This window comes from Thermobia domestica, chromosome 18 (assembly GCF_964235325.1).
Source record: "Thermobia domestica chromosome 18, izTheDome1.hap1.1, whole genome shotgun sequence".
Taxonomy (NCBI): domain Eukaryota; kingdom Metazoa; phylum Arthropoda; class Insecta; order Zygentoma; family Lepismatidae; genus Thermobia; species Thermobia domestica.
This window is the reverse complement of record NC_137471.1, coordinates 145,781,225-145,799,624: the sequence shown is the minus strand read 5'-3', so window position 1 is coordinate 145,799,624 and position 18,400 is coordinate 145,781,225. Positions and strand designations below refer to the sequence as shown.

Genomic DNA, 18,400 nt, shown 5'->3' with positions numbered 1-18,400 from the left:
AATTCATACAACTATGTCTGACGTCAAAGGAATGTGCTGACGTTTGAAATCATGATTTCATCACAATTGCTGATGAATCTGGTTGTGTACTAAATTCAAATTGATGACTTCGACCCAAGAATCCTTTGTAACATAAAGATACAGATCCAGTATTTAAGAAACGCAGCAGTTCTTGTTTTGATGCTTCCATGGGTAAATATCTTGCTGGTAAAATTATATTCTTATCATTTTCAAGCTTCACTACGATTCTTAATCCAAACTTTGTAGGGATCATTTGGCTAGCTAAGATTCTATAAGGTACATTCTGTTGTAAATCAGTAATCTTGGTAAATGATTTCATCATATCACGTGTGTTTAGAAACTGCAGACAAGTAGCCATGATGATGTTATCATGAATACTAACTCGAACGATACTTATATATGATGCAAAACTGATGACGTTGCATTATCATGTTCTGACGTGTACTATTGCACCACAATCTTGCCAGAGGTTTTAGTTCTAAACAGTTCCGGTTCTTTACTAATGAGTGCACAAACTTTTAAAAATGTCAAACCAAACTTTGAAACAAAATTTTTGAAACGAAAAAATTTGGAAAGGAAAAATTCAAACAAAATTTTAAAACGAAAAAAATTTTCAAACAAAATTTTGAAAAAACAAAATTCGAAACAAAAAATTTTAAGCAAAAAAATTTGGAAACGAAAAATTTCAAAACAAAAATTTCGAACAAAAAATTTTAAACAAAAAATTTTCAAACAAAATTTTGCAACAAAAAATTAAAAATTTTCAAACAAAAATATTTCAAACAAAAAATTTTGAAACAAATTTCAAACAAAATTCTGAAACAAAAAAATTCAAACACAAATTTGAAACAAGTGTTTTCAAACAAAAACTTTCAAACAAAAATTTTCAAACTAAAAAAAATTTCACGTTTCACGGTTAACCGTCAAACGTTATCCGGTTTTTAACTATTCGATTAACAAATAAACGATTTTGATCATATTTATCAGTGAGTGCAAAATGTTGAACGAAACCAAGATTTTTAAATGTTAAACAAAACTTAAAACTGAATGCAGCAAAGATTTGAAAATCAGCAACCAATCAGATTGCACGAAAGATAGTGATCAGCCAATCAGATTGAACGAAAGATAGTGATCAACCAATCAAATTGCATCAACAATAACTTTGCCAGTGTTGTAGCATGTATTCCCTTAAGACTATGAGTCATAAGATTCAATAAGGTTAGCTATGTATCCCTGTACACTACCTCATCAAGGTCAATTACGTGGTACATCGTATTGCTTACGTTTATATTTGGCTGTAATAATCAATACCAATGACGCATTCTCAAATTATCCTACAAAGTTTAAATGTACCAATGTCCTGGACTCCTAATCCCATCATAGGTCAATAACTGATCACGTGATCATAATGATTTACCCAATGAATGAGATACTATCCAATTTTAAGAACAATTACCAATTATTGATATGACAATAAGAAATGTACACCTCCCAAAATTTAAGATTGGTACACAAATACACCTGTGTCTTATGAAAAAGTAATAAATCCTGTAGTTATTCAATAATAAAGCCGGTCAATAACCTTTAAATTTTGAATATTTGGCCATAAGAGGAACACCAACATCTACAATGGGTCCTAGAAAACGTTCACCAAATTATGTTATTTTATAATTCCCAAATTTAAAAGAGAACATAAACATATAAAGGTAATAAATCATATAACGGTCTAAATACTTATCAAAGGGTCAATAACCTCCGAAATTTGATTTTTGGTAGTTCTTTACCCATGAAAGGAACAATGTGGACCATCCAAATTTATAGTGGTACATATTGAAGACCTGTACGAAGATACCAAATGCTTATATTAAACAATTTCTAAAACTGAGTGGATGAGTCAAGATACCCCTCTCAAATTTTTAAAGGGTTAATCAATGTACTCATGTCTTATGATACAAAATGAACCTGATTACATGACCATATGACCATATACGGTATAAGACCCCATCAAACGGGATAAATTGGGCCAAAAACCAAACACGTGATACAACATATTGCTTATGTTTATATTTTGGCATTTTTTTTACTCATGAAAGGGAACAAGGTGGACCACCCAAATTTATCATGATACATATTGAGGTCATGTACTATGATAGCGAATGCTTAAATTGAAAAATTTCAAAAATTTAAGGGATTGGCTATGGTACCCCTCCCGGGGTGCATCAATGTACCTATGTCTTATGATAGAAAATGGACCCCTACACATGACCATATAATCATATTAGGTAATAGGACCTCATCCAAGTGAATAAATTAGGTCAAAAACGAAACACGTGGTTGTACTAAAATTTGGCAATTTCGTACCCATGAAAGGGAACGAGATGGACCACCCAAATTTATAGTAATATATATATATATTAGGGTCTTATACTATTATACCAAATGTTTAAATTGGGCAATTTCCAAAATAAAGAGGTGGGCCAAGGTACCCCTCCCGGGGTGCACAAATGTACCTATGTCTTATAATAGGGAATGGACCAGTATACATAACCATATAACCATATAAGGTAATAGGACCTCATCCAAGGGGATAAATTGAGCCAAACCAAACACGTGGTTGTACTAAAATTTGGCAATTTCGTACCCATGAAAGGGAACGAGGTGAACCAACCAAATTTATAGTAATCTCTATTAGGGTCCTATACTATAATACCAAATGTTTAAATTGAGCAATTTCCAAAATTAAAGGGGTGGGCCAAGGTACCCCTCCCGGGGGTGCACAAATGTACCTATGTCTTATGATAGGAAATTGACCCTTATACATGACGATATAACCATATAAGGTAATAGGACCTCATCCAAGGGAATAAATTAAGTCAAAAACGAAACATGTGGTTGTACTAAAAATTTGGCAATTTCGTACCCATGAAAGGGAACGAGGTGGACCACCCAAAATTTATAGTAATATATATTAGGGTCCTATACTATTATACCAAATGTGTAAAATAGGCAATTTCTAAAATTTAAGGGGTGGGCCAAGGTACCCCTCCCAAATTTTTAAAGGGGTGCACAAATGTACCTATGTCTTATGATAGGAAATAGACCCCTATACATAACCATATAACCATATAAGGTAATAGGACCTCATCTAAAGAAATAAAATGGGCCAAAAGAACAAACACGTGGTACAACGTATTGCTTACGTTTATATTTTGGCAATTTTGTACCCCTAGAAGGGAACGAGGTGGACCACCCAAATTTATCATAATACATATTAGGGTCCTGTACTATAATACCCAATGTTTAAATTTGTCAATTTCCAAAATTTAAGGGGTGGGGCAAGGTACCCCTCCCAATTTTTTCAAGGGGTGCATTAATATACCCATGTTTTATGAAAGGGAATGGACCCCTGTATACGCCCATATAACCATATAGGGTAATAACACCTCATCAAAGGGGATAAATTAGGTCAAAACCCCCCGAAATTTGACTTTTGGCAATTTTTTACCCATGAAAGGGAACGACATAGACCCCCAATACGGATGGAGGTACATACTGTGGTCCTAGGCTACCATACAGAATTTTAGATTTGGCAATTTCCAAAATTTAAGGGTGGTGGTCCTATGTACCCCTGCCAAAATTTAGGGGGTGGGCCATGGTACCCCTGCCAAAATTTAGAGGGGGTGGTCCTATGTACCCCTAGGTCATTGACCCCGGCCAGGGACCATGGGTCCTGAGGCAGGGACCCAGGGGCCAAAAAGTGTCCTCAGGTATCGCAAATACTACTGACAGTCTAGGTGGCAGTCAGAAGGGCAGAAGTAGCTACTAGGGGGGCGCTCGCCCCCCTTGCCCCCTTCTGGCGTCATCACTATATTGTTATGTTTACTTTTTGAACTTAAGCACTTTCTGTACTTTGTGGTGGCATCTTTTACTTTACCTTTCTGTATATATGTACCTGTAAGGCGCACACAAATGATAGAAAAAATTTATTCGAGCAAAGCACATCTCTTTACAATGAATTAAGGAGAAAGTTCTTTAAATATGAGAGAAACTAGTTGCAAAAAAATATCAATAAATAGATCAAGATATTTAGAATATTTAATGTATAACAAATATATATTATACACGATTAATGTAAAATAATCATTGAAATTAACAATAAAGCATAATTTAAAAAAAGCATAATTAAACAAGAAATAAAGCATAATGTGGGTTGCTCTAACAATTAAGTTGTATGAAGACGAGAAGAAAACGAAAGCTGATTCCTTAACGAATTTCGTTGATCTTTGTGTTTACAAAAACGCATTCCTAGAAACCTACAAGCTAGGTGTCATCTCTGTGATTATATCAGTTTCTAGTGCTACATGTGAAAGGCCATTCTCTTCTTTGAAAAGATTAAAGATTTGTATACGCAATTCAATGACTCATGATAGGTTGAAAAACTTAGTGTTACTTTATATTGAGAAGAAAATTGCTAAATCGTTAGATCTTTAACAAGTTGTGGATATGTTTGCTGCTGCCCACACGAATAGAAAGATCCTCTTCAAGTAGAGGCATGAACCTATAAGTTATTTTCTTTACATGTAAAAGTGTATTTGCTTCAACCAGCTACACATATTTTAAACGCCATGATTAAATAACTATTTACTTATATTAGAAATCAATTGCATTAATGAATCCTAGTTGTTTGAGGTACTAAATTCTTATATTTTCACTGTTTTCCAAAGAGTAAAATCATGAACAATAAAGATGGAAACATTCACCTTGAATACACACACACACACACACACATATATATATATATATATATATATATATATATATATATATATATATATATATATATTGGAGATGCCCCCTCAAAATCCTCTTGGTCCCTTCATTCGCCCCCCTGAAAAAAACTCTAGCTACGCTACTGGACACCATGCACCAGAGATGAATTCTCTACCACTGAGCCACCGCGGCCCTGCTTGGGCTTGGTCGTCAATATTCAATATCTCTTTTGGCGTTGCTTAAACAACTTCTAGTTTTGATCTAAATCCAGACTCCATATTGGCGTAGATATTAATATTACAGTCGATTGGTAAAATCAATCTTCCACATTTAAAAATTAAAGTACACACAAGTAGAAAAATAAGCATTTATCATAAAAACACTAGCTGCAAGTGTTCAAAATAGATTTATGGTTTCTATAAAATCAATTGAAAATTGTTATTTTTAATTAGGCATCTAGTGAAAAACAGCAGCTTTCGACTCCAGCCGAGTTTAAACTCAACCTAAACTCAGTTCACAAAAGTGAACTGACCCGACTGACCCGACCCGACAACCCGACCCGAGTGACCCGACCCGATAACCCGACCCGAGCTGACCCGATTGACCCGACCCGACAACCCGACCCGAGTTGACCCGATTGACCCGACCCGAATAACCCGACCAGACAACCCGACCCGATTGACCCGACTCGAGCTGACCCGACAACCCGACCCGAGCTGACCCGACTGACCCGACCCGACAACCCGACCCGAGCAGCCTGACCCGACAACCCGACCCGAGCTGACCCGAGTGTCCCGACCCGATAACCCGACCCGAGCTGACCCGATTGACCCGACCCGACAACCCGACCCGAATAACCCGACCCGACAACCCGACCCGAGTTGACCCGATTGACCCGACCCGAGTTGACCCGATTGACCCGACCCGAATAACCCGACCCGACAACCCAACCCGAGCTGACCCGACAACCCGACCCGAGCTGACCCGACTGATCCGACCCGACAACCCGACCCGAGTAGCCTGACCCGACAACCCGACCTGAGTTGACCCGATTGACCCGACCCGAATAACCCGACCAGACAACCCGACCCGATTGACCCGACTCGAGCTGACCCGACAACCCGACCCGAGCTGACCCGACTGACCCGACCCAACAACCCGACCCGAGTAGCCTGACCCGACAACCCGACCCGAGCTGACCCGAGTGACCCGACCCGATAACCCGACCCGAGCTGACCCGATTGACCCGACCCGACAACCCGACCCGAATAACCCGACCCGACAACCCGACCCGAGTTGACCCGATTGACCCGACCCGAGTTGACCCGATTGACCCGACCCGAATAACCCGACCCGACAACCCAACCCGAGCTGACCCGACAACCCGACCCGAGCTGACCCGACTGATCCGACCCGACAACCCGACCCGAGTAGCCTGACCCGACAACCCGACCCGAGTAGCCTGACCCGACAACCCGACCCGAGCTGACCCGACTGACCCGACCCGATAACCCGACCCGAGTTGACCCGACCCGACCCGTTTGAGAGCACTAATATGTATGTATGCTAAATGTAAAATATTTTTGAACCAATGTTTCCAGTCCAAATAATAGAGCCCCACGCTCCAACTCGCCAAAAACAAATTCCCCCTGTCACCTTCTACACATCAGTGGCTATGCCCATAGTATATTATATGATAACAATTGACTGAATGTGCTTTTCAAGTTTCTAGCTCATTTTCTTGGAAAGAGAATGCGTAAGACTCTCTTAGTGTTGCAACAAGACGAGACAGGACTCTTTGAAGCGAGACACGATACAATACGAAACGTTTCGTGAAACGTCTCGTCTCGTGTCTCGAAAAATACAAACACAGTTTCTGAATTTGCTTAAAAATTTATTAACTCGGAATAAATTATTTGCCTTCGAAATGTATACCATCTTTTATTATTTCAAATGATCCAAATGATTGAATGTTTCAAATCCTACAAAGAACAGGGAATACCTAAAGCTCTTTTTAAAAATTATTCTTACAAACAGCTTTCACTTCCATTTTTCAATCGATTCAACTTTAATTATTTTGTGATAGTGCTCCAGATTCAAATACAATGTAAAGCGTTGATTGAGATCAGTGTTTCAGAAGATTTTATTCCGGGGGCTGGTATAGATATCTACGTATACAAATCCTTTAATAGAAGTACAAGTACGCGTAGAAGTGGCATTTTTATCAGTAACTAACTATTGTTTCATGGTCTTTCTCGTTCCGAACCAAGACAGAAACGTGTCAGCCTTTCTCGATACTGAGTTTTGAAAAGATTCTGATTTGACAATAAAATTTATCTTTTTTATCCTTTTATGATGTTATTCGAAGCTAAACCATTTTTTAAATGGGAAAGTTACATAGGCCTCCTTGTTTGTTGAAGTGGCGCCAGGGGTTCTGAAAAAAGGATATCAGAATAAATGGGGAAATCTTGCCTTTCGTCTGTACTGACAGTATTGACAAATGTTCCTATCGAAGTAATTACGGGTTCATTCGAAACTAAACAGTCGTTGCTGGAAGATTGCAGTCGTGTTGTGTGTTGTGCTCTGTTAACCAAACTTGGTTAAAAGTTATAATTTTAACCACTTGGTTTAACAGCTCTTTTGTGGGCCTCAGCCTTTCTGGTGTTGCCACGAGACGAGACAGAACCATTCGATACGAGACGAGACGGGCACATCTTTTCTAGACGAGACGACACAGCCAGAAGTCTCGTCTTGTCTCGTTTCGTCTCGTGGCAACACTAGACTCTCTAGATATATCAGTGCAAGGTATGACAATGATCCTCACGGAGCACATGTTAGCTCTCAGCCTCTTTCTTTCACTGATGTTTGTTTACGTAGTAGATGAATATATAGAGAGTAACAAAAGGATGAGATATGCAGATTCTCCTGAAACCTCATTAAAATTGTAGCAGTATTTGGAGCTTGTTATAAATGGATTTACCGGGGAACTAAAATAATTCTGGGAACTGATCATACAGCATTGATATAAAAAACATGGAAACAAGTAAATACAAAGAACTGAAATCGCGAATTGTTTTCAAAATACAGAAATCTCGAAGGAATATCTGTTTAGGCGGCTTTAATTGTAAAGGAATTTTGAATAAATTTGCATCCCCTGAATTCTTATACATAAAAAATAGAAATCTCTCTTTTAGCGTAGGAATGAGATGCTTTAGGAAATTAGGTTAAGATAATTAAAATGATACTGTCCTTTACAAAATTTAAGGGGAATACCATGATTGAAAAAGCATGAGTCAAACTATAAAGTTCAGTGGTAGCTTTTGTCATTTCTTACGATCACTATACGTACCTTATTGCGAAAAAAATATTCGTATTATAAAACCGATATCATTCAATAAATGTCAAATTTAACAGATCTTAGAGATGAAATTGTCATTACCTCAGTCGCATAATATATTCTAGCTTTGGGACCCATGTCATTATATGACTTTCACGATAAGTGACAAGGAGAATATAAATCCCAAGTTCAAAACGTAAGGAAAGAAACCAGCTGTTCGCGCTTCAAATTATGAAAAATGTACCAAAATGGTTGAAATTATGATTTTGTATTTCTTTACGAGAAAGAAGAATAAAAATAAAATTGGAGCAATTCTAATCATGTATGTATAAGTCCACTATCTTCTTCAAGTTACTAAACTAACTTTAAGTGTTTCAACCATTTTTGACACATAACTCGAAAACTTTTAGAGATATTAGAGGCAAGAATACGTGGTTGATAATGAGCTTTTTAATTATGTCACAATACTTTTGAACTTTACCTTATGAGAAATGGCATATTCCAAAATTCAGTACCACCCTAACCTGAATTTTACCAAATGATTAGCGAAAGTGATACGATGTGCATCGTCCAGGGATTAATTCCCGGTGTGGCACTCAAACATTGCTGTGTTGACCAAACATCGAGAGAAAAGTTGGGAAACTAAAAGATAGCGGACTTCAATCTAGACAGCCGGCTACGTTGGGTGTAGTTGTGCTGACCACTAACATAAGCCCGCTGCAGACTCAGATCACAAGGGACTGTTGCGCCAGGAGTTTATATATATATATATATATATATGTTGGGAGCAATGTTCGAAAACGGCCATTGGCCGAAGAAAGTGATCAATTCTAAGTTTGGACAGATGCAATTATCCAAAGTACGAAGAAGTCTATCATTTCGGGGTTTGGTCGCTTAATAGTATCCAAAGCTAGGTTTGGATAATTACAGTTCATCCAAAGCTCAATTTAGTTATTTCCAGTTGTTCTTGCGAGATGTCATTGCAATTTTTTATTCGTGGCGCATGCGCATTCGGAGAATATAGGGAGGGTAAAGCAGAAGTCAGTCTTCAGTCAGGCGGTAGCTTTATGTGTTAACGTGTATGCTTTCTTTGCCACTCACAATTGTTTATTCGTTGAAGTGAAATTGAAGACCGTGCACAACAATGAGTATGGTTGCAGCAGAAGACTTCAAAGCAAAACTAGACGACTACGTTCGAGCTAGTACAGCAGATAATACGTTCTTGTTATCTCCAGAGAAGTACAATGAATTGCTGTTGGAGGTGAAGGCTTCGCAAGAGAAAAAGAAAAGAGGTGAGTCACTGACGTCACTGGACTATCGTCGCCTGAAGAGATATGATGTTTTAAGTATTGGTGGGGTTGAGAAACTTATCGAAAAACGTAAAGATGGTGATAGTGTTATTAGGTATTTCTGTCACACCGGAGAATTATACAGTGTCATTCATAAAGCTCACATTGACACTGGCCACAAACGTTTGAGATGCTTGGACAAAGAACTTAAGCTAAAGTACTGTAATGTAACACGAGAGATCATCAATATTTATCTCAAATTGTGTGGGCAGTGTCAGTTGAAAAAGAAGCAAAAGTGCAAAGGACTGACTGTTAAACCTATTCTCAGTAATCTGCTTAATTCTAGGGGTCAGGTTGATCTTATCGACATGCAGAGTGAACCGGACAAAGGATACAAGTTCATATTAAATTATCAGGATCATCTCACAAAGTTTCTGTTTTTGCGCCCATTAAAGACAAAAAGAGCATCAGAAGTTGCTTATCATCTGATGGATATATTTTGCATTATTGGTGCACCTTGTATTCTTCAAAGTGATAACGGACGTGAGTTCGCAGCTGAAGTTACAAGTGAGCTGGCCTCAGTGTTTGGGTCGAAAATAGTGCACGGCAAGCCGCGCCACTCTCAGTCTCAAGGAAGTGTTGAGAGAGCGAACCAAGATGTTCGAGACATTCTTATTACATGGATGGCAGAAAATAGCTGTTCGTCTTGGGCTGAGGGTCTTCGTTTTGTCCAGATGAAGAAAAACAGGTCCTTCCATAGGGGCATTAACCGGAGCCCCTACGAGGCTTTGTTTGGCGTTCCCATGAGAAATGGACTTTCGGATTCATCTCTTCCATGTGATTTATTACGAGACTTGACCAATGAGGAAGATCTACAAGAAATATTGGCTCGTGATCCACATTGTGACACCATGCGGGAAGGGGAAGGCTCAGGACAGGATGTACAGAATTCATTGACTCGTGATCCACACTGTGACACCATGCAGGAAGAGGAAGGTTCAGGACAGGATGTACAGAATTTATTGACTCGTGATCCACACTGTGACACCATGCAGGAAGAGGAAGGCTCAGGACAGGATGTACAGTATTCATTGACTCGTGATGTACAAGAAGACACTTCAGGACAGGACGCACAGCATTCATTCGTTCGTGATTCCCTTAATAATCTTCGGCAGGAAAGAGAGACTTTTCCAGAATTTCCAGCTTCTTTAGAGACCATCAACACTGCAATTGTGGAAGCAAATGAATCTCCATGTCCGTGCGCAAATCAAGAAAAAAGATGCAACATCTGCACAAGAAGTGAGAGTATACGAGAGGCACGTGAGGGATCCAAAATACATTTAAAGCGACAAGCAAATGAAATGTTAATGGCGTCAAGTAAAAAATTCCCTCGTGCAGACGTAGGACAAACTGTTCTAATCAAAATCCCAGAATTGGACAGAGGCAGATCTGCTCCGAGGAACGTCATGGCTGTGGTTATGGGGAGAAACGATAACGATCTCTACCAGTTGGGGACTTCTTCGGGAATTATTAGAAAGCTGTACGCGCGCAATGAGTTCCAGTTCGCAGATGAACAGTTTCTTCAGATCAGTGATGTTCCGCAGAGAGACATTTCACTTAGAAGTGTAGCTGAAGCAGAAACACACTCCAGGCAGGGGTTTATTAAGTGCGGCTGCAGGAACTTCTGTTTGAACAAAAAATGTAATTGTGTAAAGAAGGGTGTAAAGTGTAACTCAAAGTGTCATTCCTCAAGTGCGTGTAGGAACAAGTAACTGGACAGTTGACCTATTACAATGTACTTGAAGAGCCTGTATATGTGGCGAATCTGCATTTCAGTTATTCCATTTTATAACTGTAAGTTCATTATATTTTTTCGCACTTACAGCTTAAAATTTTCAGCACACGTTTTTCAAATTCTTCACTGTTTCATTGTGTTAATAACTGAACTTAAAACATTTAACGCACTTTGCTGTTAATGCTTAATTAATTATTGTACTTATTTTTATATGGTGCATATTTTCTAAAAGTCTTCTAAAAAAGAAAGTAAGCTGAATTAGAAGGAATTAATACGAAGAACTATTTTTATTCATATACGAATTTCATACTTCTTATTTGACAGAATTTTGTGATATACATTTTCATTTCTTAAACATTGAAAAATAAAAATCTTGTAAAATGTGTAAAATGTGAAAAAATTAATAAATTTTTTTCTTATTTTCCTTTCTAAATTGAGCTTTGGATGAACTGTAATTATCCAAACCTAGCTTTGGATACTATTAAGCGACCAAACCCCGAAATGATAGACTTCCTCGTACTTTGGATAATTGCATCTGTCAAAACTTAGAATTGATCACTTTCTTCGGCCAATGGCCGTTTTCGAACATTGCTCCCAACATATATATATATATATATATATATATATATATATATATATATATATATATATATATATATTGGTGTTATTATTTTACCTTGCATTCTCTCAGTAGCGTAAGTAAGGACGAATGGGCCTCCCCGCAAAAATGTTAAACGAACCCCCTCTTTCCACATTCATGAATTACGTAAAATTTACAGAGAACAGTTTTGACTTTCTATGTTCTATCTAGTGAGTCACAACTTGCTCATATGCAAAAAAAATGCACATTATTATTATTATTATTATTATTATTATTATTATTATTATTATTATTATTATTATTATTATTATTATTATTATTATTATTATATTGTGCTATAGTTTTCGTCTATTCTGCTATACCAAATTCGAGAGTCTACGACATCCGACATTTTTAATGAGGTGTTGTCGTTCCAGTTTTTGTTGTTTGGTTCGATGCTGGTTTCACTGTTCTTTTCCCATCTTTGAAATACATAAGCACGGCAGATCGCGAAAACTCGACAAGTCGCGTTGTTTCCGAAATGAAGCTCCCAGCCATTTAATCACCCTGATATATCGTCGTCCTTCCCCATCCAAGGCACACGCACCATACTGACTAATCGAGTGAGATTCTTATCGTGTTTGGCGCGCGGTTGTGTTACGCCTTGTAGCTCTTATCTCAGCCCGATGAGTTCGTTCAAAAAGTAGTGAGTGGTCATAATGTTTTCGCTGGTCAGTAAAAGTTTTGTTGGCATTTAATTTACTAAATAATCGCTCAGGTGTTACCGTATTCATAGGTAAAAATGAGATATAGTTGGAACATCACATAATTTTTAACATCTTAACATTATAAAGTTTAACTTCGAAACTGAAATGGGCCTCTTTCTGTTCTGGGCCTCTCAATGTTGCGGGCCCTGGAGGCTCTTTAATTGCGCCACATCATTCTCTCTACTCAGAAGGATAGGGACAAATAGAAAAGTCAAAATTCATTTTGTCCATTTTTCATGCATCATACACTTAAGAAAAAAATCATAAAATACTGATATGTAAGAAAATATTAGTAATGTTTGTTTGTTTTCTGTATACAAAGAACCATTTAGGTTCCTTTTATCTCATATTCTGGTAATAATCAAAAAAAAAAGAAAAAAAGAAAAAAAGAAAGAAAAGAAAAGAAAAGAGTTTCATGTGATAAACGGACGAAAGATAATTTGTCAACGCGATGCGAATGACGTTCTCTGCAACCTAATTCCCGTTTTTCGTACAAAAACTCTATTCCTACCTGCAAAAAGAAAAGATTTCTGTTAGCCGTCAATGGTTGAGATTTTGCCCTGCGGCTGAACAACACGGCTTGTAAAAATAGACTCTGACTGACCGCAGGTGCACGAAAAAAAAAGAAAAACTGTTGGATTCCTCTCCCCGCCCACTTCAAGTGTGGATATCCTGGACACATTCAAACTGAGCGGTACGATCTTTCAGTTCTTCCCAGTAGAGGTGCCAGCAGTGATTGCTAAATGAAAAAGTGAGCATCTGGTGGCGAAAAGGCGAAGTGCTCGGACAAGCGGGAGTTCACAGGAACCTTAAAGCAGAATTTAATTTTTATTTTATTAATTCATATTTTCATTTTCATGAATTTATTTCTTTCCAACAAATAACTTTCGTTAGTAAGAGCGGGCGTTTCGGTGTAAAGATTAGAAACTTTACACCGAACCAGTCTTACATCTAAACGTCCTTACACCGAAACGTCCTACACTGAAACAGCCGTATCCCCTATTATTAGACTCCTACAAAATTTATATGGGACCAACTGAAAAGTACACTCTTCCTAACAAAAGAAGAATAAGCGAAACCGGTGCAACTATGTCGAAGTTATGCGTGAACATATCCAAACGAATTAAGAACCTCCTTCATTTTTTATGTCGATATATATACAATAATTAAATATATAGAGTATACTTAATTAATAAACGATATAGACGTATGTGCAAGAGGATTAATAATTAGCAACTAATTTATGCTAATCAAGTTTAATATTAATAACATATTAAACACAGTATTTACGAAATTTTTTTGATAATAGTTACTGGTAGTTAGAAGATTTTCGAACAAAGATGGCATACTCTACATGAAGCATCTTTGAGTCACTTATTCCCCTTCTCCCGCCCCTATTTCTGTTTATTTTCTTTCGGCGATGTTTTACAACTTGGTATTGATTCAAATCACTACAATTGTGCATAAAATTTATATATGAGTACTTGTAAAGTTGAAGGGATGGAAAAATCCTTTTACAAACAAAATTCGTCATGACTCCTTGTATTCTTCATAGGCCAAATGTTAAAATTCCCCGCTTCCTCAAGATAAGAATCAACATTCTCTTTAGATACGTATTTCATTTAGTTACTCAAATTTCATACAGTTTTACGAATTCTGCGTATAATTGAAAACCACATTCTACCGCGAGTGCTATTGAATTACTTACGAAATGTATGACGTATCCACTCGTTACTATAAAGTCTAAACGTCTAGTCCGGTTCCTAGCAGTGGCCCCATAGACGGCCACCCACAACCCATAGAATTTTTAATAGGACATAGCGAAGGCCATAATCTATACTAATTCACAATAAATTAAAACAATCATCAATTAGACACAAAGAAATAGAGTACGGGCCACCGCACTGAACTTTCTCTTTCCCATTTCCTAAAGTATGTTAGGTCGCTCTAATTACTGAAACATGTATTTGGGAAAAAGGGGAAAAAAATAATCTGTTTCTGGTCCCCAAAACTAAACCACCCTTTGAACGTATTTTCAATACATGTATGTCTGTATTAGAACAATTAATTAAATTATTGTTTATAAACTATGAGCAAAATCACCAGAGTCATTTTTGAGAAAATCGTGGAGTAAAATTTCACCCCTAGGAGTAAACTACACCTTGCATATTTTTTTCAGGAAAAACAAGTTATGCCATATTGTTAGGTTATTAACAAAATATTTATCAATGAAATAAGAAGAAAATCGCGTGTGTCGTTTTTGAGAAAATCGCCGGGGAAAAACTCACCTCAAAAGTAAACTACCTCTCGCATTTTTTCAGGACAAACGAGTTATGCTATATCCTTAGGTTATTGGTGAAATATTTATTTATGAAATATAAACAAAATCTCCCCAGACGTTTTTGAGAAAATAGTGGAGGAAAAACTCACTCTCAAGAATAAACTACTCCTCCCAGATATTTTTCAGAGGAATGGCCTATACCAAATTATAGTGTTGTCAATTTAATATTAATTTATGAACAAACAAACAAAAAAACGTTAGAGCCAGTTTTGAGAAAATCGCATTTTTCGATTTTCTCCCTTGAGTTAACTACCATTATTGATTTAATTAGCTTTTGGCAAACATAAAATAAATTAGACATGCAAAACATTAAAAGAAATATCCTCAACCTGTCATAGATAAAAAGTTAACCGAAATATACAAAATGATGTACAAAGAATCAATGCATTACATAATATACGAATTTTCAGTCAACACTGTGGTGTGCAATGTGATATAATTGAACCTTCATATAACAGTACTTGATAGTAGATGTGGCTAGCGTGGAACTGATTAACTATTTAAGATAAAAAAACTTCTTCCATAATAGGACCAGAGGGGAATGATTTAAAAATGCAAGCTGCTTTTCCCCGCTGAATTGCTAAACTGAGTCTCTGTATTAAAAATTTTTGCTCCGCGGATCTCCTGTTTTCACAACCAGCTGTGAACCTATTTGTTTCTCTAGATTCTTTGCCTCTTTGCTGAAAACACCCATTGTTTCAACAGCAAAGGGAATGAAAAAATGGTCTTCTTTTAAGTATTTATATTTTAAATCTTTTCGTCTACACGCTGTTTCTGCCGCACTTCCAGCTTCCTTAGATGTTGATACGATATGAGAAGCTGCAAAAGTATCAACACAAGTGACATCCCATACTAGACATTGCCCATTTTCCCAGGGGATTAACGTGATTCCATCTGGTCTTTTCCCATCATCCCTTGATAAACCTGATGTTTTTAAAATTGAAGGCACGTCTATGCTGGCTAAAGCACGCTTTAGGATATCATTTAATTCAGCGTGACGGGACACTCTGCCTGCGCTTTTGGGACAGCTCAATGGATGCAAACACTTTTCATTGACTTGTTCCCGACAAATGCATGTAAATTTTTTACACATTGTCATGCCAAGGCGTAGAGCAACAGAAAGACGAAAAGAATTGTTATCCATGAAAGTTCCAATATTCCTCGATGGAATTGATTGCAACCATGCGCCAGATTCTTTTTCTTGTAAGGCCTTAAAGCGAGCTATATCAAATACATTATCCAAGAATAGCTCTTGCTCAATAATTGATTTTAAGATTATTTGGTCCCAGCTTTTCTGTACTTCCAATGTGGATGGTATATCTTGTCCAAATAAGAACTTCCATACGTCAATTGCCTCTATCAAGTGATGAATGACCACATCATCAACGGAAATGTTAAGAATGTTGGAGATGAGAGGTCTCACCCCATAACACGAGGAAATAAAAGCTGGAAGGCTGAGGTCGGAGACTCTGCGGATATTCAAACCTCCGAAACGAATTGGAAGACTAGCTTGTGTCCATTGTATCTGATTCATAGATATATTTACGATAGACTCTAATGCTCTTTTCAGGCAGGCATCCATTTGGAGAAGTAGAGATGGCATATACCATGTTGGAGTAGTTCGAAGAAAATATTGTAACTTTGGTATACCCATGCAATTTTTTAGAAGGAAATATGCCAAGTGAGATGGTAAAATTTTTAACCGTTCAATAACAGTTTTAAGCTGATTTAAGTGATCATTAAAAGCTATTTCATAACCTGTTTCATGCAGCGGAGCACCAAGAAGAAATAACTGGTTCGCATTAACTGTTCGAAGTCCAGGAAGAAGCTGTTGAAATTTTGATACAATAGTGGTGTCCACTTGTCCAGATGTGAAAAACAGTTCACATTTAGAAGGATTAACTTCTAAACCAATGCGTTTAGACTCTGCTAATAAAAGATTCACATCTTGAAAGACGGATTGTGGGGAACCTCCCAAAGTACCATCATCCAGATAAAATAAGTTTAGTTCAGATGACAATTTGCGAACTATAGGATGGATTGATAAGCTGAAAAGCATTGGGCCAGCGGGATCCCCTTGTTGGCAGCCGATCTGGGACAGTACTGTTTTCTCTCCAAAAAACAGCATTGATGTACAAGCATAGCTTTGCCAGAAAAAGGGGTATGTGGCACGGAGCTGTTGCTTTATTTCACTTAACATGATATCACGTTCCACCGTATTAAAGGCATTTTTATAATCTATTTTGAGAATGACGTGCTGTGAATTTTCATGGTTCTTGATAAAAGTTCGAGTTGAATGAATAATTGCTTCACATCCTCTTTTCGTTGCGAACCCTAATTGGTTGGGCTGAAAATAGGAAGAGAATTGCTGGTAAACACTGGAGCATGCGAGCTTAGAAGCCAATCTTCTTAAGGTGCAACCTACAGCTATGGGACGAATTCCGCCTTCTTTCTTACGGAGTGCACAAAGTGTGGCTCCAAAGAAATATTTTCTTATATCTTGAGGCACTCTTCCACACAAAATAAGATTAATTAACTTCATTATTATTACCATTATTATTAGGAGTAGGAAGAAAACTCGAAAAACCCTCTAAGGACTTTTATGAAAACCTTGAGTTTAAAATTTGACACATATACGTTGAACGACATAGCCTCTAGGCGAGTGCAAAGAAAAGTAGGTATTATTATTATTATTTTACGATCACCATATTTTATTCTCTCTGTCTCACGTGTCGCTCCAAAGTAAGAATTAGTACATAAGACTATTGGATTGCTCACCAAAATATGGTACGCTGGAATATTATATAGGCCAACTTTGGAATTTCGAAAGCAGCTGTCATAAACAAACAAACAAACAAATGGACTTTCATCTCTTCATGCAACTGGTCAGTGCCCTCCTGTGTTGTCCTTTCGTCTCATATAGTTGAGGAATCTTGCTGAGGGTTTCCGCTTCAAACTTGCTCTGTTCTAGAGATTTTAACCATACCAAAACTGTTCCTTTTCGGCTTGGGAAAGGAATATCATTATATCTGTGTAGCTGTGTACATTTCAATTCGACATGGACAATACACCGATTGAAGATTTGGTCTTAAGTGTGATAGCAATGCGTAAAATTGTATTAGGCGTATATTACTACACCCTAATGGGAGAAAGAAACGCACGTGGATGAGTTACTGGATCCGGCGTCATCATGGACACGGGATTTATTCCACTCTTTTTTCCAGAACTAAGACTACAAGGTTCATTATCTTACCAAATTTTGTTTTCGTTTCTTATCTATCAGTTCTTTCTCGTTTCTCACCAGTATTAACGTTCATTGCATCCATTTCGTATATGCAAGAGTGCATAAAATCATGTTTACTACTGTAATATGTCACAAAATAATAGGAGAGGTATCAAAACGGATATCACAGGAAAAAAAATAGATGTAGAAATGAAAAGTTCCCATCCTATCTTAGATTGTGGAGAATATAAATACTAATGTGTCCATACAAAAATTT

The 18,400-nt window shown here is 37.4% G+C and overlaps 1 protein-coding gene across 1 annotated transcript; it reads right to left on the bottom strand.

Moving 5' to 3' along the window:
• Nucleotides 1-11,205: 11,205 nt before the first annotated feature.
• Nucleotides 11,206-17,442, bottom strand: LOC145675287 (uncharacterized). Its single transcript, XM_081745674.1, has 2 exons — nt 15,666-17,442; nt 11,206-11,225 (listed from the first exon to the last, which is right to left on the bottom strand). The coding sequence occupies exons 1-2, from the start codon at nt 17,440-17,442 to the stop codon at nt 11,206-11,208; spliced, it is 1,797 nt and encodes a 598-aa protein (XP_081601800.1).
• Between the last annotated feature and the right edge of the window lie 958 nt (nt 17,443-18,400).

Excerpts from the sequence above, each read along its gene's own strand:
- LOC145675287 (XM_081745674.1), bottom strand. The coding sequence starts at position 17,442 with ATGAAGTTAATTAATCTTATTTTGTGTGGAAGAGTGCCTCAAGATATA. Across the intron at positions 11,226-15,665 it reads AAGTGCGGCAGAAACAGCGT|GCTCTTCAAGTACATTGTAA; the intron begins GTAGACGAAAAG and ends CCACATATACAG.